Source organism: Aptenodytes patagonicus, chromosome 21, assembly GCF_965638725.1.
Source record: "Aptenodytes patagonicus chromosome 21, bAptPat1.pri.cur, whole genome shotgun sequence".
Taxonomy (NCBI): Eukaryota; Metazoa; Chordata; class Aves; order Sphenisciformes; family Spheniscidae; genus Aptenodytes; species Aptenodytes patagonicus.
Window position 1 is genome coordinate 7,947,204 of NC_134969.1, and position 25,866 is coordinate 7,973,069.

General features: G+C 41.3%; 1 protein-coding gene and 1 non-coding gene across 2 annotated transcripts; both read left to right on the top strand.

Annotated features, from left to right (window-relative positions):
- The first annotated feature begins 959 nt into the window (after nucleotides 1-959).
- PPP1R8 (protein phosphatase 1 regulatory subunit 8) lies at nucleotides 960-25,866 on the top strand. Its single transcript, XM_076357086.1, has 7 exons — nucleotides 960-1,033; nucleotides 14,857-14,917; nucleotides 21,401-21,554; nucleotides 22,186-22,406; nucleotides 23,096-23,240; nucleotides 24,426-24,490; nucleotides 25,502-25,866. The coding sequence occupies exons 1-7, from the start codon at nucleotides 972-974 to the stop codon at nucleotides 25,853-25,855; spliced, it is 1,062 nt and encodes a 353-aa protein (XP_076213201.1). The 5' UTR covers nucleotides 960-971; the 3' UTR covers nucleotides 25,856-25,866.
- Nucleotides 17,789-17,954, top strand: LOC143169907 (small Cajal body-specific RNA 1). The gene has a single exon (XR_012996954.1).

A 25,866-nucleotide genomic window follows, 5' to 3' on the forward strand; every position in this document is an offset into this window, starting at 1 on the left:
GTGGGATCCATCCTCACTCTAGCCTGTTTTAGTCCTCTGGACACTGGAATTGGGAACGCCAGTCTGGCTCGCTGGACTCGAGATTGCTGTAATTGCTTGACTCCTTTCTCCTCTTTCTTTACATCACTGAGCTTAGCAGTGGAACTGCTGCAGAAACTGTTTTTAACAGCAGTCTGGACTGATGTTTCTGAGCATGAAAAATCGCCATCAGAAACTCCCATCTCTCTTGCTGCAGCATGCTGGCACTAAGCATTCCTGGCTCTCGGATGTGTTTTCTACCACTCCAGGAGATGCTGGAAACTTACTCTAGGAAGTCTGGCGCTCGCCGTGAGAGCCAGCGCCGGGATAAGCTTGCTTGTGCCGCTTGTCGAGCTAGCTATTCCTGCACTGCTCAGGGGTGTGAGGTCCTCTGAGCAACAGCTCTTAGGGGAGCTGCGGCCCACTGAGATAATATTGGAGAAATACGATTTTTCCTTCATATAAGCTCAATTATCTGTACTTGTAATAAAGTACATGGCCCGCCTTACCTGCCATCGGGTCGGTTTTCCGTCTGTTGTTCTCTAAAAAGTGGAGACGCTAAAACACTTGCTAAAATGGGGTTTTGAAAACCTGTTGCGGAAGGGTTTGATCCAGGTTATTCCCCTGCTGGTACACATAAACCTTTTACCGACCCTCCCCGTCAGCCCCTCCCGACTCCCGCAGCAGCGAGGCGGCGGCCGCCAGCTGGGACCGAGAAGGCGCGTCGGTGGACGGGGCCGGCTGGCACAGCGAAAGGAGCCGGCGTTGCTCTCCGAGGGCCGGGCCCTGTGTCCCGGTCGGCGCCGGGCCGGCAGGCGCCGCTGGGCCTGGCCCCGGGCGGCGGGGCGCCGCCGGTGGGCCGGCGCCGCGCGGGGCACGCTGGGATCGCCTCCCGCGCCGGTCCTCCAGTTTCCCATCCTGCCCTCGGCCCGCCTGAATGGGGCAGATGCAAGATGGCGGCGAACGCGAACTCCGCCGGCGGCGGCGGCCTCTCGCTCTTCGAGTGCCCCAGCTGGTGAGCGGGCGGGCCGGGGCCGGGGCCGCGGCCGCTCCGCCGGGCCGCTCGCCTCTGGGTGTGCTGCGGGCCTCCTGCGGGATGCGGCGGAGCGCGGGTGCCCGCCGGGCCGGGCCGGGCCGGGCCGGGCCGGGGGAGTGGCGCCGAGCCGCGGGGCCGGGTCGGGCGGCGGGGCTGGGCCCGGCGGGGGCCGGGGCTGGCCGGGCGTGCTTGGGGAGCGTGGGGCGGGAAGGGCCGTGGGGCTGAGGCGGCTTGCCCGGGCCTGCGCTCCCTGACCCGGCAGAGGTGGTGGCTGGCAGCTGCAGCGGCGCCGGGCCTGTCAGGGGGTTCAGGCTCGGGGTCGTGCAGCCCTGCGGGTGCATCCATCGGCAGCGACTGCCTGCGGGCTGCCTCGGCTTAACGCCACGGTGCAGCGCTGGCTGAAGCTTAGAGTGCTTCCCGGAGATGCTGTGTCTCTTCCCAAGCGCTTAAACAGAATATGTGGTGTAGTACAAATTAAATTTTCTGCTCAAGTCATGTATTCGCTACGAGAAATCTATCAGTTTGAAACTAGCCTGGATTTTTTTATTATATTGAGTTATGAAGTCAGGGCAAAGTGATGCATTGGAGAAGCAGTATCAGGACCATGAATTTGGCTGGTTTTAGAGTCGTAGAAAAGTCCACGTTGGAAAGGATCTCTGGAAACCATTTGGTCCAACCTTCTGTAGAAAGCAGGGCCTTAGATTAGGTTACCTGGGGCCCTGTTTCATTTGCTTTGAATTTTTTGATACGTTACTAAATAGATCTTTGCTGTACCATCTTCTTTGGATGCCAGAGCACTGATTATTCAGGGGATGTGTGCAGTTATATTTTAAATTTCATAGAAAATGACACAATGTTACAGCTGAACAGTCAAGCACTTGTATATTTGTATGAGCTAGCTATGTATGTGCATGCACGATTGCAGTCTTTAATTGCATAGTCATCTGGTTTTTACTACGTCCCCTACCTTTCAGTGCTTTGATGATAGTGCTTAGTGAATGGATGCTTAGTGAATATGCTTTTTAATTTTGACCTGTTTTATAAGTGCCTTCTTTAATCAGTAAAACCATTAACTCTCATGGAAAAGAATTGCTCGTGTATTTTAGTATTTTATTTGTGCTGAACATACACAGTAACAAACATCCATATGAGACAAGATGGTGCTTCATAAAATGATGACACGATAGAGTAGATAAAGCCAAAAATTATTCAGTGTTGGTACTTTCTGGATATTCAACTTGAAATTTGAAATATCATATCTTTAATTTTTTTTCTTAGTGTTTTTATGCAAAGTTTGCAACTTGCATTGTATTCAGTGGTACATCTGAATGATTTCAGCCTTTGAAAGCTATAGATTGAACAGCTGGTGAAGTATAACTTGTGAAATGCTTAGTTTCAGTAACTTGCATGCTACTGCAGAAGAATTCCTAAATAAATACCATCTGGAGGGGAGAACTGTAACAACTATATCTGCGAGGGCCTCTTTAGCTACATTCTTTCTGGCTTCCGCTACAAACAGGGCAGGGTCTTGCAGACAGACAGCTTTCTTCACTGTGCTGGTGCTGACCTGATTCGGTTTTGAAGCACAATCCGTTGCACTGAATGATAGAGGAATGAGGTGGAAGGGGTGTCAGGGAGATGATCCAAGCCAGGGTTTCACACCCAGGAGTGAGGGGGTCATGTTCAGGTGCCAGGGCCTGTTTCATTCTGACATTTCTAAGAATTTTGGTAATTTGCTTTTTGCAGCCTGAATGTCCTTTTACTATAATGTTCTAAAATCCTTCTCAGGTAGAGCAAAGCTCGTATATGGACTCTCCATATGCATTCTGAGGAAGCACTTTATTTTCCCTTGCACCTCTGTTGTACATATGCATGTTGTAATATTTTAGAGACCAAGTTTGGGCAAGCTGTATGTTTATACCAGTGTAGTGAAAGGCATACCTGATACAGTTTGATCGTAGTCAAATTGTCATGTGTAGATGTGGCAATGAATATTGGTGAAAGTTTCGGTTTTGTGTGGAAAAACTTAACATTTTTTCCTTAACGCTTCTTTTGAGACAGGTAAGCTGTTGTTTCATGAGTGTAAAAAGAAAAAAAAAAAAAAAACCCAAACAAACAAAAAAACCAACACAAAAACCGCAAACCAAACCTGTAGCAGGAAGCCAATATGGATAGCTTCCAGTTCCAGTGTTTATATTCTGCTGAATAGGCAACCGAAAATGGGAAGCATTAGGTAGTTATGGCTGGTGGTATTCCACTCCCTCATCCAATAGGAGGGAGGAGCTCTCCTACCAGGTGGATTTATTTACTTCTGGTTTATTTTTCTAGTCTGCAAAAAAAGTGGAATATATTTCATGTTAAAGCTTTACATGACTTCTGCTGACATCTACTGAATTACAGATTCTAGCTGACAGTTTTAAAGTATTTATTTCTTTCAGAGCAAACCAAAGAGCACACAGTTATGATATTGAATGAGTGATGGGTCTTTCACAGGTAGGATTCTCCAGAGTGAAAATGGTTTGCAGTAGCAGGCTTGGACCAATAGTATTGTTATTTGAAGCTCTGACTACCAGAAGGTCTCAGTGTAAATGTATCCTGCAGGATCCTTGATGTCTTACACAAGCACTGAAAAGTCTTCTGTATAGATAGCAGTGTAGATCTTCGTAGGGAGAGCTTTGGGTGACCAAAAACCGTGGAGTTGCAGAGAGTCTTCATGGTCAGTAGCAGCTTCTTCCGTAGTGAATTATCTTCAATCTCATCAACCTATATTAAAATCAAAATCACAGTTTTTACCGATCTATTTATTTTTCTGCCTCTAAGTAGAGCTGCCTTGGGGACTGCAAACACCAATCATAGCAGAAATATATCTTAAATATAATCAACAGAAATAACTTTTTTTTTTTCCTTGTCTTTAAATTGTTGCCCATGCTTTTGAGGTTTGCCTCCATCATTGTATCTGTTCTTTCCTAACGTGGATAGTGTTTTAGTATCCAGTTTCCAGAAAAGACTTCTCTACTGAAATTCAAGGTTTTCATCGGTTTTAAGTTCTGGCTTTGATTTAGTTTTTATGCTGTTATAGGTTACTTCTTCATAGTCCATAAAATATTTATTCTTTCTTTTCTTGTGTTTCCAACAGTTAAACTAGCTCAAGACAGGTGAAAGATAATGAATGCCGTCTTAGTAGTACTTGCTTATGCCAGTACTTGTTTATGCATGTACTGTAATTCCTCCGTACATGTTAGCAAAGACATGGGCTATGCATTTAAATTGGAATAAAGTTGGAATAAAGATGTTGCCAGTACTTTCTGTGGATTAAAATTTAGCCATACCATGAGATTAGAAAATGTCTTTAGATAACATTTACATATCCTAGTTTTATTAAGACTTTCGCATACCTTCTGAGGTGGTGTTAGTGAGTAAAAGTAATTTCTGTGAGGTACATACGGTCTGGGGTGTAGTTTTGAGGTGATGATCAGATGTTTAATGGATACTGCCTGTCTCTCCTCTTGTCCTGGTTTAACCTGCATTTGGGATTGTGAATCTTTCTTTACTCTCTATCTTGACACACTGTTAGTTGGGATGTCAAGCTTGTTCTGGAATGTACATACATTTGAAATAGTACGTTTTAAAGGCAACAATCGTTCCTCTTCAGTTTCTCCAAGCCAAGAACGAGCTATTCCTGGCAATGATTGTACACAAATTTCTGGAGGAGATGAGCTCTTGAGTTCTGGAAATTCCACCTTGTCCTTGAAGCTGGGCATAAAGGTGTGTACAGTAGTAACGTAGGCCAAGATTTTTAGGAAGTGGCTAAATTTAGGCTTCTGAGTCCATGTTTAGAAACCTAAATAATTGACCTAATTTTAAACTAACACAGTAGAATTAAAGTTGTCCTGTCTATGTCCTTAATAGCTCCAACTCAAAATTTCTCTTTAGGCTGGGTAGGACTTACTTCAGTGAGGCTGCTGAGTTTCAACTGGATATAGCTGTTGTAACCCAGTTGGCATGTCAACATTGAATTTTAGCCTTGTCGAAGAGATACTGTCAGCTAATTTGTAAAACTTCAGTTCTGTTATTCGGTACTTCTAGCTAGCATCACATCCCAAAGCGTTAATGGCTTTGTCCTCTTTTTCTGAAATGTTTTATTTTTGTTACTCAGTATGTTCCTTCCAGGGTTAAGCTCAGGTTGCACTTTTCTTCCTCTTCTTGACTGTCTGTCCCTGCTTTTTCCTATTACTCTATAGTTCTGCAGTAGAGGGTTTGCCATCAATGGCAGAAATAATCTATACAGACTCCTCACAGAATCATCATGATATAATGCATAGAGAGTGGACTGGCCTGTAGAGCACAAGGTGAAGAAACTGAAGAAACACATTTTTCTGTTTCTAATACAGAAGAAAGAATTTTTGCTTGTAGGTTTTTTAATCTTATAAAAACCTAAGCTGGAACTTGTTTTTGTTCGGTGGCATCCCTCTTAAATATTTCATTACTAATCATTGTAAGCAGTTGGTGTCTTCTGTAAGGCCAACAAATCCATATATGTAGCTGCTATGGGAAAACCTGAACTTCACCGTGTCCAGCTGCTAGACTATATTGTAAAGGAACTAATCATTCAAGGCAGGGAAGTAGATGTACTATGTCTGCCAAAGGCTGACTTTGTCAGATGAACCAGCTTTCTTCAAGACTGTTTCTTTCAAAACACAGACGAAATGATCATTTCAGGAAGCGATAGAGGGGTTCATACAAGAACTGTGGGTGTATAAGGAATTGACTTTGAGGAGGCAATAGCAGGTGAATAGTCTGTGGGCTGACCCTTTTAGTGTTGGGGGTTTTTTTATTAATTACCTTGACAAGAGTGACCACCATACTCATTAGTGAAACAAGCATGGTCAACATAGAGGCCAGAGTATTATCCAGTCTTTTTGGTATAATTTGAAGACCAGAACAGTAAAAACAAGATAAAATGCAGACGTGTAAGATGGAAAATAGGGACTAAGAACAAGAACTTCTTAAAGCCAGAAACTCACTATTCAGATGTAAAAGGACCCAAGTTCATATTCAGAAATAAAAGGGACATATACACAAGTACATGGGCTAATCACAGAATGACCATCAATCACTAGTAACATAACTGTTCAAAAATAAATAAAAAGACTAATACTCTACCTGATGTGTAATCATCATAGAATCATACAATAGTTTGGGTTTGAAGGGACCTCTAAAGGTCATCTAGTCCAACCCCCCTGCCATGGGCAGGGACATCTTCAACTAGATCAGGTTGCTCAGAGCCCCGTCCAGCCTGACCTGGAATGTTTCCAGGGATGGGGCATCCACCGCCTCTCTGGGCAACCTGGTCCAGTGTTTCACCACCCACAGCGTAAAAAACTTCTTCCTTATATCTAGTCTAAATCTACCCCCCCTTTAGTTTAAAGCCATTCCCCCTTGTCCTGTCGCAACAGGCCCTGCTAAAAAGTTTGCCCCCATCTTTCTTATAAGCCCCCTTTAAGTATTGAAAGGCCACAGTAAGGTCTCCCCGGAGCCTTCTCTTCTCCAGCCTGAACAACCCCACCTCTCTCAGCCTTTCTTCATAGGAGAGGTGTTCCATCCCCCCGATCATTTTTGTGATCCTCTTCTGGACCCGCTCCAACAGGTCCATGTCTTTCTTATGCTGAGGGCTCCAGAGCTGGACGCAGTGCTGCAGGTGGGGTCTCACCAGAGCAGAGCAGAGGGGCAGAATCCCCTCCCTCGACCTGCTGGCCATGCTGCTTTGGATGCAGCCCAGGATATGACTGGCCTTCTGGGCTGCGAGCGCACATTGTTGCTGATATATATGTAATAATGTATATGTAAGGTAGGGAAATGTCAGTGCTGTTGTAGAAGGCACTAATGAAAATGCGTAGTCTGTTACCTGTACTAATAAAGCTCAATTCAAACTGGAACAGATGCAGTGGGAAAAATTCATTGATGGGGAAACAGCGATCTTACTTTGAGACAGGACAAAGCTTTAGTTGTCTGGTAACATAAAAACAACACTGGTTTTCAGTGGCTAAAGTATTTTTAAAGAGGGATAGTATTGGAGAATTTTTTTATAGCTGAAGGGGAAGCACAAAAAATTTAGGATGGAATTCAGACTGTCAGAATAACAAGGCTTTGGAACAGCTTCCTGGTAGGCATAAAGGTTACAGCAAGATGACTTGCAACAGCAGTGGCTGGACTTGCTGATTCTGGAGGTCCTGTCTTTTCTTCCTCTGATTTCTACAGGTAAATTACACTTCCAGCATGCCTGTTCTTACTCTGAAAATGTAGGAATAGTCTTATCAAATAATCATTGTGTTGTTGCTCGCTACTTAATATTCATTTTCCTATTTAATTCAGTGCCATTTGAATTCCTTTTTTTGATGTCATAAAACCTGTAGTTCTCTCTAATAGAATATTTATGGTTCTGCTCTCAGAATTGAATTTTGTATACAATTTCCAAATTTCACTGTATTCCATGGAGACTTTGTTCCTGAGTAAGTAACCAAGGGAACCAGAGTGAACCAGTAAAATCTAGTTCTGTGTGGAACTGCATTGTAACAAGAAAACATACATACTGCCAAGGTGAAGTTGGGCAAATGCTTTAATACAAATGGAATGCTTTGTTCAGTTGAAGCAGCTACATTTCTCATCAGAAATCTTCCATAAAATATTCCTAAAACACAGAGCAATTTTTTGTGTTCGGGAAAGGTCTGTAATCATCAAGTTTGAACCACAAGCTTATTTAACTGTATTTCTTACAACTGGAAGTTTGTTGAGAATTATTTTAATGCTTCTAAGAGTAGAGGAAATCATAAATGCTTCCCATCAACCTGCATTTTTTTTTCCAAGTTCAAATGCCCTAACCATCATGTTTCCTCCAGACATAACAAGGTTGGATCAGAATTATTGGTCAGCTCTTTACTCAGCCCTTGTCTTCCGTATGGGAAGAAACCATTCTGTGTGAGCTAAAATAATTACCCAAAAGATTTTGGCCTTAACTTTGTCATCATACCTCCTTGTATTGTTGAAATTAAGTCTCCTAAACAAATTCCAGTGCTAGCTTGGTCTCAGTTTCTGTGGTGCATATGCTGTGCTTTGAGAAAGGCATATGACTTATTTCCATTGCTGATGCACAAAATCAGCAACAACTTTGTGTTCAACCAATGTCTTGGTAAGAGGAGGATTTTTCTTTATTCTGATTTCTTTCTATAGAAAAGAGCATAAAAACAGCCGTACTAATTGAAAACAACAGCCCAGATGGTTTCCTATCATATTGTGGTAGTGACCACTAACGTATGCGTAAGCCTTAAGTGTTCCGTCCTCTTGTATGCACTCTAGGCTTTTGGCCATTAGAAGCAAAGGGGGTTTGTGAGCCGAAGACTCTGTCTGGGTGGTCATATTTAACAACTAACACCAGACCTAATCTCCACAAATTTTCTAATTTTTTTTCGTTAACTTACAGTTTAATTCCACAACACTGAGTGACAGTTCTTTCTACAAATTCTGCAAATGGTGGAAAAGGCACTCTCCTTGTTTTCAGATCCAAGGCTCCGTGCTGCTTGTGTTTCAAGAAATAATGAATGCGCTAGTTTTGTAGCATTCATTAAGAGAACAAAGGGAATGGATACTTGCCTGTTTTTTTCCAAGCTTCTGAAGCAATGTACTCCACTATTTTTTTTTCCCCTTGCATGAAGCCATCCATACTGGTTATCATCCTTGTGCCCTTCTCAACAGGAGAACCAGAAGTAATACAGCATTCAAGATGTGAAAACATTGTATTTTTATAGTTTCTTCCTTATCATGTCTTTGCCTTGTTGATGAGTGTTTCTCTGATTCTTTCTGAACATAGTCATGATGACTCTAGATCTTTCCTGAGTAGCAATAAGGAGCCTGGAGCTCCTGATTGTGTTTGCATGGTTGAGGTGGTCTTTCTCTAGCATAAACTAGCACTCAAAAGTGCTGATTTTTTTTTTTTTTTTTTCCCCCAGGGTGTTTTCTCAAGCAGTAGTTCAGTATCATGAGATTCATTTGCAGCATTGTAGTCTGGTTTGAGCTTCCTGCATAACTGTTGTCATAAGTGATTTTTCTCATTTGTTCATTGGCTCCTTTTTTCCAGACCGCTTACAAACATCACAGAGCCCTTGCAGAACCCTGCTCCTTCCTGACTCTTAATCATTTACATTCCCTCATGGATTAGTGTTTCTTTTCCCTGTCACACCTTAATTTCCATAAGACCATTTGATAATTTTGCCAAAAGCTTTTCTAAAAATGCCAGTCTACTGTACTGATAGCCTTGTTTACATCTTCTTGGTTGTCTCCAGTAAATTCTGGTAGATTGTGTGATACTACTTGCCTCCTCAAAAACCGTGTGAATTCTTTCTTTCACATATTATTTTTAAGTATTAGCTCAATCAAAGATACAGGAAGCTGTACTACAGATGGTTAGCCTAGGCTCCTCTTCAGTCTGGAAAAGGAACAACTGAGAGATACGTTGGGTGTCTTGAATAGTGAACAGAAAGTCTGTAGGAGACAAGTGTTTGCTGTCCTTTTGAGGAGAAGAACTAGAGTTGCAAAATTAAATTAAAGCAAGCAGATTTGTGGCCAAATAGTGGAGACGGTGCTTCAGCTGTCTGTAGGTGATATATGAAATTGTTTGTGTAAGATTCAGTGAATGTATTAAGTTTACATGGGTTCTTAGAGCAATTTATGTAGGTAGCTATTTAAACGGATAGCAACTATGGCTCAGGAAGTCCTTGAGTTGGTAACTGCTGGAAACTGGGAGAGTATTCCTGTGTGAGGCACCCGATACTGGTTACTGGAGGTAGTTTTTATTTTGCAAAAGGTTCCTTACTCTGGGTTTGTCAGTTTGATCTGCCTGATACAATTCCACAGGAATGTGAAAGATAAGTGGAGTTCTTGAAGTAATGCAGAAGCAGCACAGCTCTCTTTTACAAGAGAAATGGTGTAAAGGAACATGAATACAGTATTTTTGGACCACTGTGTAAATAGTACACATCTTGTATGCAGGTTTTGAAGAGTATCTTTTAAAGCAAAGTTCATCTTGCAATAAAAAAACAACAAAAACAAAACACAAAAAAAACCCAAAACCCAAAACTGCAATATACCATTAGGAATATTTTGGGTATAAAACCAGTCCATTTTGTAACCCCCCATCCATTGTACAGGTAATGAACAACTGTCTCAATTCCCTACTCATTTCTCATCATCCATGAATATGTCCACTTTCTCTTGCAACAAGTCAACTGATTTGGCTAATAAACATCAGTTTTATCCGGATACTACATTAACTCCTTTCCCAGGACATTCAAATCATCTTAAGTAGAACAGAAACTATTTCAGTGCATGCTTGTATTCTGTTAAACAAGATGTTCTTTCAGCATGGTCATTGTCATCTTGGGATTCTTAGAGAGGCTGAAAGGAGCAAATTACGTGTAATTCAAAACAAGGTTTATCCTTCTTTAATCGAAGAAAAATGTTTCGCTGGCATTAGAAGAGCTGTCGTGCCCCATATATCGCCACATTTCCAAAGGATAAGTACTGTTGAGTATTGAAGTGCAGATTAGATGACTCTGTTCTGGTCTGGCTATTTTCAATTCCTATCTGTCTGCTAGTTCTGCTCAGTAATACAGTTTCTACAGCTCTGCTCTCTACAGCTTCTGAGGAGGGGAAGTGGAAAGGGAGGTGCTGATCTCTTCTTCCTGGGATCCAGTCATAGGACGTGTGGGAATGGTTCAAAGCTGCGCCGGGGAGGTTTAGACTGGACATTAGGAGGTATTTCTTTACCAGGAGGGTGGTTGAGCCCTGGAACAGGTTTCCTAGAGAGGTGGTCAATGCCCCAAGCCTGTCAGTGTTTAAGAGGCATTTGGACAATCCCCTTAACAACATGCTTTAACTTGGCCAGCCCTGAATTGGTCAGGCAGTTGGACTAGATGATCGTTGTAGGTCCCTTCCAACTGAAATATTCTATTCTACCAGTTCCCCAGTCAGAACTTGACTTTACTGTATGTAGTTTCCACATCACTCCTGAAATACGCTTTAAAATTAGCATCATCAGTTGATACTTTAATTTCTCTGGCAGTGAGGGTAGTTTAAGCAATAGATTGCTGAACTGTTAAGTGTAGAAAACCGGTATTTGCTATCTCTTAGAATGCTTGGCTAAATACCGTCTGGGCTTTGCAGTTTGTTACTACTTTTTATCAATTCTCATAAACTTTCTCATTCTGACACTTCTTTGAGTTCCTTGGACTCATTCTTAATGAAGAAAAGCTGTAGTGTGGGATGTCCTCTCACCTCTTCTCTGATCCAGAGAATTCATTTAATGATACTGTTATGGTCATGTTCTCCTTGCCAGTCAGCCTCGTTAATTCCCTGGAAGGCTTCTCTTCTCCCAGGTAAGCCTTTGGCAATTCAGTAGGCAGTCTAAGCATACTTTGTCTCAGTTAAACTTACTGAACTAGTGATCATTAACAATTAGTCCATTTGCAGGTCTTATTTTAAGGTCACTTGCAGAATGCTGACCTGTAGAGAGTGGAAGACGTTCAGGCAGTAGGGACTGTGATAGACAATCTGGAAAGTACAAAACAGCTTCTTGTTTCTCTCTTTCAAATGCAACCACTTGTGCTGGAGCCAAGTTCTGGTGTGAGATCATTTGTCTTGGAGCAGTACTAAGCCTGGCTGTCTGTATGTGTTCTATGGAGAGGAGAATCTGCTGACCTCGAGTAATTCTCCATCCTTCAGAACAGTGTAGGAAAATTAGTTTAGTGGATCTTTTAGCGCATTAGTTAGTGGGACAGGACTTTTTTTTTTTTTTCATATTGGAAGTAAGAGGGGAAAAAACTGCTCTCCTCTAACAGCACAGTACCAACTTTCTAACAAACTTTCTTCTAGTAGATTTTTGCAAGAGAATTCCTTTCAATGTTTTACTTCCTTGATGCATGAGGTGAGGGGTTGTTGATACTTCCAAATACAGCCATTACTTCTGATCTTTGGTGACTCTGGAACTAATTAGTTTTCAATATAGAACTGGAAAATCTTTCTACTTTTTTCATTAAAAGACTTTTCAAGTATTTAACTTCAGCAGCCTAAGCTGTGACTTTGATTTAGTTTGTACCAGAAATGATTTCTGTGAGTTTGTTTTGATGGTATTTTAATCAGTATTTACAGCCTTACTGTATTCAGTGTTTTGCAGACATAGGCAGATAGGGGAAATACTGTCTACAAAGGATTTCCAGTCCAAGTCCAAAAGACACCAGAAAATAGATAAATTTTTCAAGCACTTTAATTCATAGCTGAAGGCACTATCTTGTGCTGCTGCTGGGCTTTTTTCTGTGTTCAAAATAAAGTTGAAGGTAAAAGCAGAGTAAAATTACAGCAAGGGTGAAACTAGAAGTAGAGGGGGTAATGAAAAATCAGAGATTGTATATGGCAAAAGATGACCATCAGGCAGGATTCAGTTTACAGAAGAGGAAAGTCGTTGTGCTAGAGCACTTGGGAGCTTTCCTGTGACCTAACAGGTACATTGAGGATGTTGCTAAAATGTTTTTAGGACAGACTGACCATGAGTATCCAGGAAGAGATCACTGAAAAGGAAAGCAGAGGCCAGATTGAGTATGTAAGTAGACTTGCTTGTAAAGTTAATTTGTTGAAAGGTTTGCCTATTTGGAAGAAAAAAAAAAATAGGTGGGGGAAGCAGCTTTTGTTTGATCAAAGTAGAGGCAGGCTTTGTGAAAATTATCAAAAGTTGTGTTGCAGAGTAACTAGAACTTGGCAATTTCAGTGGAATGGAGAAAAACAAGTTTGCCAGTGCTCAGGGGTGGAAAGAGGAAACACTGAGAAGTGGACATGAATCCGTGAATGAAACCTGTCTTTCAATGACAAATGAGAGCTGAGATCTGAGGGGAGACAGCAATACTCAGGTGTAGCCTGGCTGTATGATCCTAGAGCAACACCTAAGATGAGGAGTCCCCTAGCTGTACTGGAGTGACTGGAAGAGTCAATGCTTGCAGAATTCATCAGGCAGACTGTGTATCTTCTTTGGGAGCATTTTTACTTGCTGATCTCTCCCCGCACCACCGTAATCCTGTTTCTAGGAAGCAGTCACCATTTTAGCAGACTGCCCTGAAGCTTTGCATCCACTGCTTTTGCTGCTGCTGTTTGCTCATCCAAAAGAATAAGAATCAATATCAGCCATATCCATCTTATTTTGTTAGGATGGTACTATCCACAATCTTAGAGAAGGGCTTGGTAAGAAAACTTGTGAAAGTCCCAACTGGCATAATCAAGAAAGGCCAGAGAGAGATCTGAGCAGGCTAGTATAATGGATTTGGAGCAAGAATGGAAAATGCTTGTGCAATACTTGAGAAAGAAATGAAGTAGAAATAATAGAGGACTGTGTTCTTGTATGAAGTTATCTAGGAGAGCATGTGTATCGTAACCAGATGACCTGGGGACACAGAAGAAACCTTCAAATTGTAAGGCACGTCCCAGAAACGTCATCATCTATATTTAACCCTCTCAAACAACTTCAGTTACAAGCAACCTTTCTTTCTTCTCCAGCCATGCTGAGAACGTCACTAGCCATTGTCACTGTTCTCTTGGCTTGCTCTGTGTAGTGAGCAAAGCAGTAAATGGGAATGTGATCTCCTCTGCGGTTGTTCTTCAGAAAGGCAGCAGCATAGCTGAGAACTGGGTCACTGCTATCACCTAGAAAGTTGGTCCAGCCATGGAGACAAGCAGCAGTGCTATTACCAGTGAAGAAGTACTAGAGACACAGATTTTTAGAGATCTGAGCAGAAAAAGATCATTGGCTGTCAACAGCTGAAGATCCTAGGTAGTGAAGGGCAGCATATTGATACCCCAGTGGTGTCCTGGTTTTGAGCACTGCAAATACCAAATATGTTTTTGATGCTGCTAATCCTCATGGGTTCTCCCACATATTAGTGTTGTTTGGCTGTGCATTGCCAAGTCCCACGTGCCTCTGTGCTCCCTTTGCCCAGGTGGGAATAACGCTGTCTGACTGATGAATCTGCTTCACAGGAGGTGAGCAGGGATGGAGCTATAGAGCTGGGGGAGCTGAGCTGCTGTTTGCTTGAGAACAGCAGGTGGAGGAGGATTGTACTGTTGTAGGGTAGGGGTCCCTCTGCCATCTAATACTGTTGTCTCTTCCATGTTACCTGTGTTGGTAGGAAAGTTTGATTATAGGATGAGTGTGGAGGAACACTGGCTATTGGCCAACGTTTTTATATTATTACAGGTGTGCGTGGAGCCCCTTTCAAATTTTTTGCCATTACCAGCCCTAGAAGGGAAGGATGGTAGAAGTTTCCATTCCTCTCAGCAGCTAAGGGTAGAGATCTACTGTTTTGAAGGTAACATGAGAAAACAGAGCCCTTGAGCAGGCCCTTAAGCAAACAGTCCCAGCCTATCCCCTTCTCTAGTTGTTAGCCTCTTCCTCATATCATGTTCTCTTAGGAGCTGCTCTGTTCATTTTGTAAATTAGCTATTTTTCACCTGGAGAAGCAAAGCTTGAAATGCCTCATGTCCTGTTAGCTTAACACTTATTGTTAAAGAAAAAAAAAAAAATCATGTTTTATGTGTTGTCAGAAGGAATCTGCAGGGAGGAAAAGAAAATTATGGGATTTTCTTATTTTCCCCAAAATAATTCTGCTTACATTTGTGTAGTTTTGGTCTGTAGCTCTAATAGAGTATTAGCTCTAATAAACTTTTTATTAAATATTTTTATACTATATTTTCCTTTCTTTATTTTCCAGGGCAGGGAAACCACCACCTGGCTTACATCTGGATGTAGTCAAAGGAGACAAACTCATTGAGGTATGAAAATAGGTTTTGTGTTTATTTGGTGTATCATATACATAGGCACCAGCAGTAGAACATTTCCCAGCATTTTCCACACTTACTCATAAGTATTTCCTTTCTCTCTCTTATTCATTATTTTCAAATCAGTTTGTTTTATTCTGAAACTTCAGAATGAAGTGAATTTTCCCTTGCCTGTACTCTAAGGCATCTTATACTATGCAGTGCTTCCATCAGTTATCTTCCGATTAGATGCACTGTTTGAAGGGATACAAAACTGCAGTGCTCAGCTAACAAACAATGACACTTAGATTCCTGAACATTAGACCTGTCCTAGTAAGAGGGAGAAAAAAATAAAATGTTTGTAAGGGAAACTCGATACTTTGCAGACCCTTATGTTTTCCAAACTTAATTTTGGACCAAAGTTGACATTTTGTTCCCTACAAGATACTTATATAGGAAGTATCAGACTGCAGCCAGAAGGCATTTTGTCTTAGGAATTTCAGGAGCAGAAACTTGAATAACATGGGGAAAGAAATCTCAAATACAAAAGAGTAAGAGTAAAAACTCTACACTTTATACTGCTTGTTTGAGATACTTGTCTGGTCAGTTTATTTTTTATTTTGTTTTACAGTAAGGTTAACTAGGCATCCTGTATTTTACAGGATTGTTGCCCTGTCCTACAGTATGAAATACAGTATGTTTTTTTATCATGTTCTAGATCTGTGAACAGTGTTGTAATTAGCACAGATACAATGAGTTATTTTTATTACAGCAAAGGAATTTGTCTGATATACACCACCTCATTCTCTATTTCATATTTTGTCTTATATCACACTAAAAGTAGTAAATAAAAAAAAAAAGCTCTTTAACATGGTTGACAGAGAGGACCAAAGCCAGTGAATGTGTTTTAGCTGTGGAGAGACTCCTGACTTGCAATTGACAGAAACAGAGAAATGTTTCAGGGCAGCAAAAGTTTGCAAACTTGAGCCAACTTTTCTGAACAGAAACTTGGAAAATTAAGAACTCGGTGTTAGATCAGGAAAGATTTAGGTAGCTTAAAATCTTGGCTGGTTTTTAATGTATGCTACCAGAGGAGCATCAGACAGTATTAAGTGTTCCTTCTGGTGTCTAGCAGGAAAGATTTACTGTTTAGAATTTGGTTAAGTTACTAGAATATGCTTTGCATAGGAAAGCAGATAGAGATGTCACAAATAGGTATCTCTCAAATAAACTTGTGTTTTCCCAGGCCAGAAACCAGTAAAATGAGGCTTTTCGTTATAGTCCATTACTGTTGGTTTTACAGACTGTTTTGAGAGAGTACTCTTACTCTGGATTTAAAGACACAGAAAATTGGCAAAGCCAGTCTTGACCTAAAAGAGATCTTTGCTCAGCCTTAATTTGAAAGAAATTAGATACTAACACACGCTTACTGCATCTTCGGAGTAGCTCATTAGTTCAAGACATGGCTGAGTAGGTTCATACCCGCTACTCGGACTACATTGGAGCTATCCTTCACTGGCTCTTTCTAGACGCTATAGCTTTCAAACCCTTTGCATTGCTCTTACCTCCACATTTCTTCCCATGGACCATGTATTCTGCTTCTCATGGTACTGTTACATGTTCAGAATCATTTTCAGAGATCAGAGAGCTGTAGTAGGACTGCTTCTCAGCTCAGTCTTCTCACTGCCATCCTAGCAGCAGCATCTGGGGTAAGGATTGTACTTGGCACTGGGTTTTCCAGTATTTCTTTCAGGCCGTGTAATGAGATTCAGTGAGCAAAGCCAAATGGCAGTGACTTTGGGGTTTTTGGTACGTGGCAGGTGGCCAAACATAATGCAGGCTTCCCACCTGGGAGACTTACTCTGTGAGATGAGTTTTTTCTTGTCGTGTTTCTTTTGGATTTTTGAGCATGGAGAGAGAGCTTTAGGATGAAAGAGTTTATCTGGAGTTCTCTGCTGAATTAATCATCAGGTGCTAGGCAAATGTCTATCATGGGAGTCCTGGTCAGGACTGAAAAAAAAAAAGCAGCAAAATGCCATATGGAAACTGAGGATGCACCATTGGTTTTGGCAATGCATGAGCAAATTTGGTGTTGATAACTTGACAGTCAGGAATATCGTCCTGGTGGTGTCAGACTCTGAGGCTGTGCTGCCCAAAGCTTTTGGACCTACAGGAGGCCCAAGTTGGCTTTGTAAGCCTGGGGTCTCTGCATTGGGAAAGTGGGTGGTACAAACATCCTGATTCCTTCTTCCTACCATCAACTCTCTTGATAACCTAAAAGAGGTTCTTTTTGCTGTCGTGCAGAGCACTGTTAACAGCCATTGCTAGTCCTCTATGCAAGTACTCCAAGGTTCAGTAGAGGATGTGATCACACAGAGGTTACAGAATGACTGCAGAATTTGTGTGTTACCTCCTGAATATCTGATGTTGGCTATCGATGTTACTGAGATCAGTGAGGTACAGCTTGCCTGCCATTCAGTGTATAATATGTGTGCTGAATGCTGTGGCAAGCGGTGACCAGGCGCAGGCACCTATGTGTGTAGCACAGAGGTCTGGCTTGGTATCATACTTCTGTCTGCCGAAGTAAGAATCAGAAGAGCTGGCTTGGTGGGGAAGTCCTAGCAGACTGTTCCATGTAGCGTGCATGCCTGCTTGTATGATTGCTTTGTGGCATTGCACACTGTATACAGGTGATGACTTAAGTCCTCTAGGCTGTGGTGGTTACATGAGACAATGTTCTGTGTGTATATATGGGAACTGTGCAACAAATTCACAGCATTTGAATGTGATCCGTTTCCCTTTTTGGTACATACGGCAAATAGTTTTTCAGTTTTGTGTCTTATGGTAGACAGCAAGAAAAAACATTCTTAAATCCTGTGGATTACTGAGCACTTGATACTAACCGAGCCATCCGTATCCCAGGTCTTGTGCAGAGATCTGAGGTACATCTTGTGATTGCTGGGTCTGAAAAGTGCAACATTAAAACAAGCCATGAAGTGTTTAAGCTCGGTGTATAAAGGATAACACTGGGTTATAACTCAGAGGCACAGAAAATTTTGGAAACATCATCTTGAAGTAAAGGCAATAAAATTATTTTCTCTGTTGATGATTTGTTGCAATATTTCCAATTTATAAATTCGTTTGTGTCTTTGCAAAATCTCTTGAAATGCTGTCAAGTCAGAATGGTATTGTTTTGTGAGTAACGGCTGCAAATGAAAACTTACGGGACAATTCCATTGGTTTCAGTTGTGGAAAAGAATGAGAAATTGTTGGACCGATTTTTATGGTACTTGAAATGGTGAGATAACTGCTTGCGGAGCTGAGCACTGAAATGTGGAGTAATGAATCAGCTTCTGAAGATCCATTTGTTTGTATCAGAGTTGTGTTTACACAGGATTTTTTTTCAAATACACGAGAATAAAAGGAAAAGTTAGAGCTGGTCTTTCTTACAAAGTGGAATCATAGAATTCATTAGTACAAAGGTACTGAATTTGGGGAGACTCAGGCTGCTGAACTGAATGAGTAAGGTACTGCGTAATATTGGACATAAATCCATTGCTATGAGGTTGAATCCCCAGAAAACCTAACCAGCATTTCTCGAAAGATGTATTGCAACAAACACTATGGTATTCACAGATCAATAGCTGGATGAAACAACTGTAATTGTAAGGGAAAATATCAGTGAGACTAATGGAATGATGTATGTTGATTAAGGCTTGCAGGGAAAAGCATAACAAAAGTATGCTGGCATGAAGAATGTACAGGGAAGAGATTGACTGATCTTTTTACAGGTGGAATTAAAAAAAAAAAGTGAAATAATATTCAACCAGAAAGGACTGAGGAAACCATGTACTAGTTTAAGCTGTTTATCAGTAGCTTATACTTTCTGGTTAATTCTGAGGGAAGAGTCTTGTGAAAACCAGCATTTGTAAAGAGACAGAAAGTGATAATAAAGTAGCCAGGTGAGAGCAGAATCCAGTAGGCTGTTTCAGTATATAATGATTTCTCAGGTTTTTTATCTGAATTTTACTGAGACTTCGAGGTATGCTATGCCCCACCAGACACAAATAGATTCGGAGGAGACACCTGCATGTTTTGAATGTCCCAACTGGAGGAAAATTATTTGCATTTTGCATTTGCACCTCATTTGTCACCAGATAATGTGACATGTAATGTCACATGTAATGACATGTAATGTAAGGTGAATTGCTAATTAAGCTGTGATTCCTGTCTTATCAAATGAGACGTAGACTCACAAAGATGATTTTTTTTGTAGTTAAAGTTTAAGTATTGGTGCTCTTGTGGATTTTCTGCCAGCCTATGTATCACTGAGGGTACTGATGAAGTTGTCATTCTATCTAACCATTTGTTTTCCCAGAACTTCTTGAAATTTAATGTCTTGTAGTGCTGGTTGAAATTGGCCAGTTGGTTGAGAAGTTATTTGGTTTGGTAGTGGGTGTCGGAAGCTGATGGATATGCTCGCAGCTTGATCACCTAAATCTTGTTATTTTAAGAAGGCAGGCCAAAATATATGTCAGTAGATTTCACAAAGCATTTATTCTCATGAAATCATGCTTAAAATTGTATACCTTGAGTTAGTTGGGAATAAGACATTAGCAGATTATTACCTAAGGGACCAATTAATTGTAAAGTCGTCATGATGCATACTAGTATGGAGCTGAGTTGTTCAATTAATTCTTCTAGTGACCTAAAAGAGAGAATAAACATACAGAGATAAATTAAATACTTATTACTGAATACAAGATTATGAGAACTTGCAGCATGGGGGCTGACAAATGTTCCGCAGAACAATGAGAAATCCAACCTACAAAATGTAGAACACATCTGGGGGGAAAAATCTGAAAAAAAAATCAGTGGGGAAGTGGCATCCAAATGTAGCAGTGCTAAAAGCCTTCAAGTTCATCGTTGGTGGGCAGGTAAATAGATGTAACTTTGCAAGGTGATTTGTAATAGAAAATGAAGTCCATGTGATTTTTATGCTTGCAGATAAGGCAGAGGGATATAAATACTATGTCTTACTCTAAGCTCTCTCCTTATTTTCTGTATGACTTGGTAGTGCCACAGAGTAAGTAACTGTCTAGGTGCTTATTGTGTCAGTCTTTCTGATAGCTCAAAAAAACCTAGTCTGATATGTTAGCTCTTTCTAGCTGAGCATGTGGTTTATACAGCTGGCAAAACTGAGGAGCAAACAACGGATTGACAGGAATGCTGCTGCCAGGAAGGGAGGTCCTTCCTCATCACACAGTCCTGGTGCATATAATCCATTGCTTCACTAGAGCCAGCTGGGATATGCATCTGGCTGAAGGCAAACTGATTCAGTCCACTAAAACTGTAGTAGACTAATGCAGCAAAAAATGCTTTGCAGGCTGAAGACTTTGCTCAGATGTGTGGCAGTGCAGTTGAGGAGAGGATTGTATAGCTGGGAATGGAAGGAGGGAGAGGGGAGAAATCCTTGTGCTCTAGCAGGCAAAATGTTAATTCAGCTCAGACCATCTCACGAAAGCAATGCTTTCCTGAAGCAAAAGATCTGTTTTTTTTTTCTTATGGAAAATGTATCATCAGCATTCTCTTGATCATGCTATTGAAACATTGTGTGGGCTTTGGTAAATGTTTCAAAAAGCAGGAGAAGCCATCTGTTAACAAATCTGTAATGCATTGCCAGCCTTTGACTTGTGCAGCTGGAAGCACGAAAACACAGGTTAGATTAAGATCTTGGGATACAGTGAGGAAGAAGGCTGTCCTGCTTAGGTACTTCAGCATTTAGGCACAAGGAGTTCAACAACATTGTCTGTTAATAGAAATATGCTGTGTACAGTGTAGGACTGTGTCAATGTGTTCCTTTGTTTTTCAGAGATGGTTCATGTAACTGGTATTACAGTATGTAAGATCTTGTTTGAAGAAGGGATTAGAACTAGGATGAATTAAGAAGAAATGCCTAAAATTAATGGCTTACTTGAATAGACTAATATGGATTCATATCACAGTACATATTCAGTATAGTTTTACATCTTTATTATAAAGGTCTGAAATCTCCTGTATGTCCATTTCTATACAGAAATATAATTTTGATGTTCTATATCGGACTGGAGATCATTTAGCATAGATTCCTGGCTTAGACAAGGCCCAAGGTCATCTGCCTCGAGGAATGCGTAAAAATCACTGGGAGCAGATGTGAGAGAGAATCTGTTGTATGAGACAGTCTCATGCTTTGAAGAGTTATTGTCCTTCCCAGGCTGTCTTATATTGGCTGTTAAAGAAGGGAATAACTGGGACTCTTCCATGTTCAGCTGTTCTGATTTTACAAAGAGAAGATTTGAGTTTCTGTATTGAACAGTGTCAGAAAAAACTGAAACATTGATTAGACATTGATGCTTTATTTTCAGTTTGCTCTGTTTATTCATGTTCTTGAATTTTTTCAGGAAGATCCAAAAGATTATAGGTGTCTAATATGCTTCTCTGTTTGATATTCTACCTCAGAAACTCATCATTGATGAGAAGAAATACTATCTCTTTGGGAGAAATCCTGATCTGTGCGATTTTACCATTGACCACCAGTCTTGCTCTCGGGTCCATGCTGCCTTGGTCTATCACAAACATCTCAAGAGGGTTTTCCTCATAGATCTAAACAGCAGTAAGTAGTGTGACATTTAACCAGATAGAAGTATGATATTTCAGTGCTTAAACACTTCTGAATCTGAGACGCTTTTTCCTTTTTTTGTTGTTTGCACTGTGTGGATAGATGACTATAATCTGAATTAGCATCCTAGTGAAAGATTGGCAAGGGTTAGGAGCAAAGGAGTGTTTGCTGCAGTCAGCTTACATCTGCTTCACTTGGTGTTTAAAACAACATTTCTAGACTCTTAAGAGGCTAAGGGTGAGGAGGAAAGTGACTTGGCCTTCCCTTCACAATTTTAATGAAGCTTTCTCTTCTGAGGGTGGTTTCCCAAGATCTAAAACCTAAAATCAGTGTTTTATCCACTGAGGGAATGATTGCAGACATGGTACATTGGGATCTACAAGAATCCAGAAAGTAAATGGTGTTTGTCATTTATTTCCATGACTTTTTGAGGACTTCTGATGTGTGTTATCGTAGTTTGTGAGATGGTAGGTAAAATGTACATAGCTAATGTTTTCAGCAGTACCTCAGTGACTTGTATCTCAGAGCAACCATGTACAGTTACTGAACTTCTCAAGACTTGAACTCGAATACTGTGAGCCAAAGCTGATGACTAACAGACTATTTTGTATTTTGATGTTCTCAGCACATGGCACGTTCTTGGGTCATATCCGTTTGGAACCTCACAAACCCCAACAGATACCCATTGACTCCACGGTTTCATTTGGCGCTTCTACACGGGCATACACTCTGCGAGAGAAGCCTCAGACACTGCCATCAGCCGTTAAAGGAGATGAGAAAATGGGCGGTGAAGATGAAGAGCTCAAGGGCTTGCTGGGCCTGCCAGAGGAGGAGACAGAGCTTGACGTGAGTATGATGGCACACTGTACCTAGATGGCATTTCCAGCTAAACAGATCGCATTCCCCACTTGTTTGCTTAGGTTTGGGTTCTTAATTTCTTGGCCTTGAAGATAGTCTGAGGTGTCATCTGCTGGCAGACACACACAAACCATCTCGTTCTGCCATGATAAGCCTGTGATCATGCTGCTTCCCAGAATCAGTGACCTAATAATCCTACTATTCCAATGGTCTCCTCACAAAGGCTTGCCAGGGAGTACGTGTTCTCCAATTAACATTACCCCAGGTCAGGGGTGATTTCCCACACTGTTCCCCACTGCCAGATAACAGTGAATGCTGCCCTGTTTCCTACAGTTAGCTAGTGAAGAGGGAGAAAGCAGTGTGTGTGACATTCACAGGATTGTTGAGGTTCGAAGGGACCTCTCAGGATCATCTAGTCCAGCCCCCCTGCTCAAGCAGGGTCAGCTGGAGCAGGTTGCCCAGGATCGTGCTCAGTCAAGTTCTGAATATCTCTGCAGACAGAGACTCCACAAACTCTCTGGGCAACCTGTTGCAGCACTGGAGCACTCTTTCTTCCTAGGGGTCTAGAGTTGAAGCTAAACACTGTGCTGTGGTCTTTTGATATGCACAATCACATGATTAAATCACACTGCATACACTAGTTGCTTAAACTGTTTTGTCTCCAAATTTGTCATTAGAACCTGACAGAGTTTAATACAGCCCACAACAAAAGAATTTCCACACTAACCATTGAGGAAGGGAATTTGGATATTCAGAGACCAAAGAGAAAACGGAAGAACTCCAGAGTGACATTCAGTGATGATGATGAAATCATCAATCCGGGTAAGTAGTTTGCTTTAATCTTTAGTTGATGTCTTTAAGACCCTCTTTCCAGTATTCTCATATGGATTCCTCATGGCTGCATATGGATAAGGAGAACAGAAATTTGGCAGTCGATATTGGAGATCTGCTATTTCAGAGAAGCTGCCACATTTCTCACTTAAGTCTTTGACCTCCCTCTGTTTCTTCTCTTCTACCTGTAAAATAACTGCATGATTTGACCAGGACAGGGATATTGCACTCAGCTTCATTCTTCAAAATTCTGTCAGATGTTGGAAGGATCTCATGGGTCCAAAGGAGGAAAGTGTTTTAAATGTTTTGCCTTCTTTAGAATCTCTAAATGGGAGCTGAACTTGTTTGTTTTTCATCTGTCCCTTAACGCTTTCCTTACCTGTTGCCTAATGGATATTTGTCTCAAGCTCAGAGGTTTTTTGCTACTTGTCTGCATACCTGAAACAAGTCATTCCCATTCAAAATGATGCTTCTGAAGATGTATCCATTTCCTAATTAGTCATTTTTCTCCCTTAGCTGTTTTATATTAATGGCACTCCTATTGATGATATTTTATATGGATAATATTCCTATTAATAAGAGTAGCTTATTAATGAGTATGCATTTTAAAACATAGTCTGGAGCTAGTTTCATTTGGCAGTGTATACCACCCAGAATAACGATTTTGATTTATAAGGTTGTCCAATTTAGTGCTCAGAACATCCTAATGTAAGCAGTCATTCACATTACAAAAAAGGTAATTTTTTTAGACTTTCAGAGACTCTACATTGAATTCTTCTGACTCCTCCTTCAAGGTCCCCCAAGGACTTTTGGGGCTAGCTGTTGTGCCTTTGAGCACGTGCAGTGCCTTGTCAGCAGCAGCTTTCAGCCCAGAGCTCCAGTCTGTCTGATCAGTGCAAAGTGGCCATCCATCTGTTCCCTTTCCCCATTCTCCATTTGAGTGGAAGACTTTCTTACCAGAATATCTGATGAGCCCACCTTGAGACAAAGCCACTAGGTGTCCCCTTAGCTCCTCTCTTTATTTGGGAGTGCTTGTGCTTACTGAGAGCTACTGGAGCGCTGGCTTTGAGAAGAGAAGGTCCATGTACCAATTCTTCATATAGGTTCCTTTACCTGACAGATGTTATATCTTTTCCTGTATTCTTACTGAAAGCTTCACTGTTCTTGTCTCCACAGAGGATGTGGACCCTTCTGTTGGGCGTTTCAGGAACATGGTACAGACAGCAGTAGTCCCTGTTAAGGTACAGAGTAACTCCCAGCTTTCTAATTATTAATACATTACATTAATGAACTCACTTTATGAATTGCACCTTAGAAACATAATGTTCTATGGTGAAAAGTGTTTTATTGTTAAGCAAAAGTCATGTTCATGTTTCACAATTGTCTTTTTTTAGCAGATTTGACCATTTCTTTTCAAATCCAGCTTTAGCTCTTTTCTTTAATAACACATGGGATCAATGGCAATTTTTTTTCCTCCCAAAAAGAAACACTTTCCAGAAATTCAGTATGGTAGTTCTAGGCATCAGTTAAAATTGTGGGAAGTGTGGAAAATAAAAAGTAAACACAAGAGGTTGTTTGTTTAAATCCTGTAAGTGCTGAAGATTTCATAAGGTTGTCTACTAGAACTAGCAGGGCTTAGACTTTGCTCCAAGGTGAGTGTGGTGGCAGTGCTATTTTTAATTTGAGTATGTTAGGAGTAGGGAAGATTTGCAAAACTTTAGGGTAGCTAAGCAACAGTGTAATAGCAATTTTGCTTGTTGCTGGTGTACACTAAATAATGTATGTGGAAAAGATAATTCTACATAAACCCCAGACTGCATGAGAAGATTCAAATGCACAAGAGCTAGGCAAGATCACCCAAGTGATCTAGAAGTTGCAGTTTCTTACTGTGGGGGGAAGGAGGGTCTGTGTTACTGACTGAAGACCTACTTGGTCTTGCGTTCAGGACAAGCTCAAGACTGGCAAGCATGTACAGGAGGTAAAGAGGTGCTCAGACCTGATCTAAGTTAAACCTGAGCTTCAATTTCTGTCACCCCTTCCTGCATTGTGCACCTTTAAGAGTTTATTATTAAGTGGTTTTCAAGGAAACCCAAAAGAAATCTTCTGGGACGAAGACTGGGACATGGTCTGTAACCACTTTATATGTGGCTGGTCTAGGTGCCTTTTTGGGGAAAATGACATTGGCATCCAGTTTAAATAGCTTGCTTTTTTTCTTGTAGTTTGAATAATTCTTTAAATACTTCCATCTACAGAAAAAACGGTTGGAGAATCCAGGCTCATTGACCACAGATGATTCTGCATCACGACGTATGCAAAACTTTCCCTACAGTGGAGGATTATATGGTGGTTTACCTCCAACTCACAATGAGGCAGGTTCCCAATCGCATGGCGTCCATGGGACAGCACTCATTGGTGGTCTGCCAATGCCCTACCCCAATCTTGCCCCAGATGTGGACTTGACTCCTGTTGTGCCCTCAACAGTTAACATGAACCCAGCTCCAAACCCTGCTGTCTTTAATCCTGAAGCTGTGAATGAACCCAAGAAGAAGAAATATGCAAAGGAGGCATGGCCGGGCAAGAAGCCGACCCCTTCCCTACTGATCTGAGTTGGGTTTTG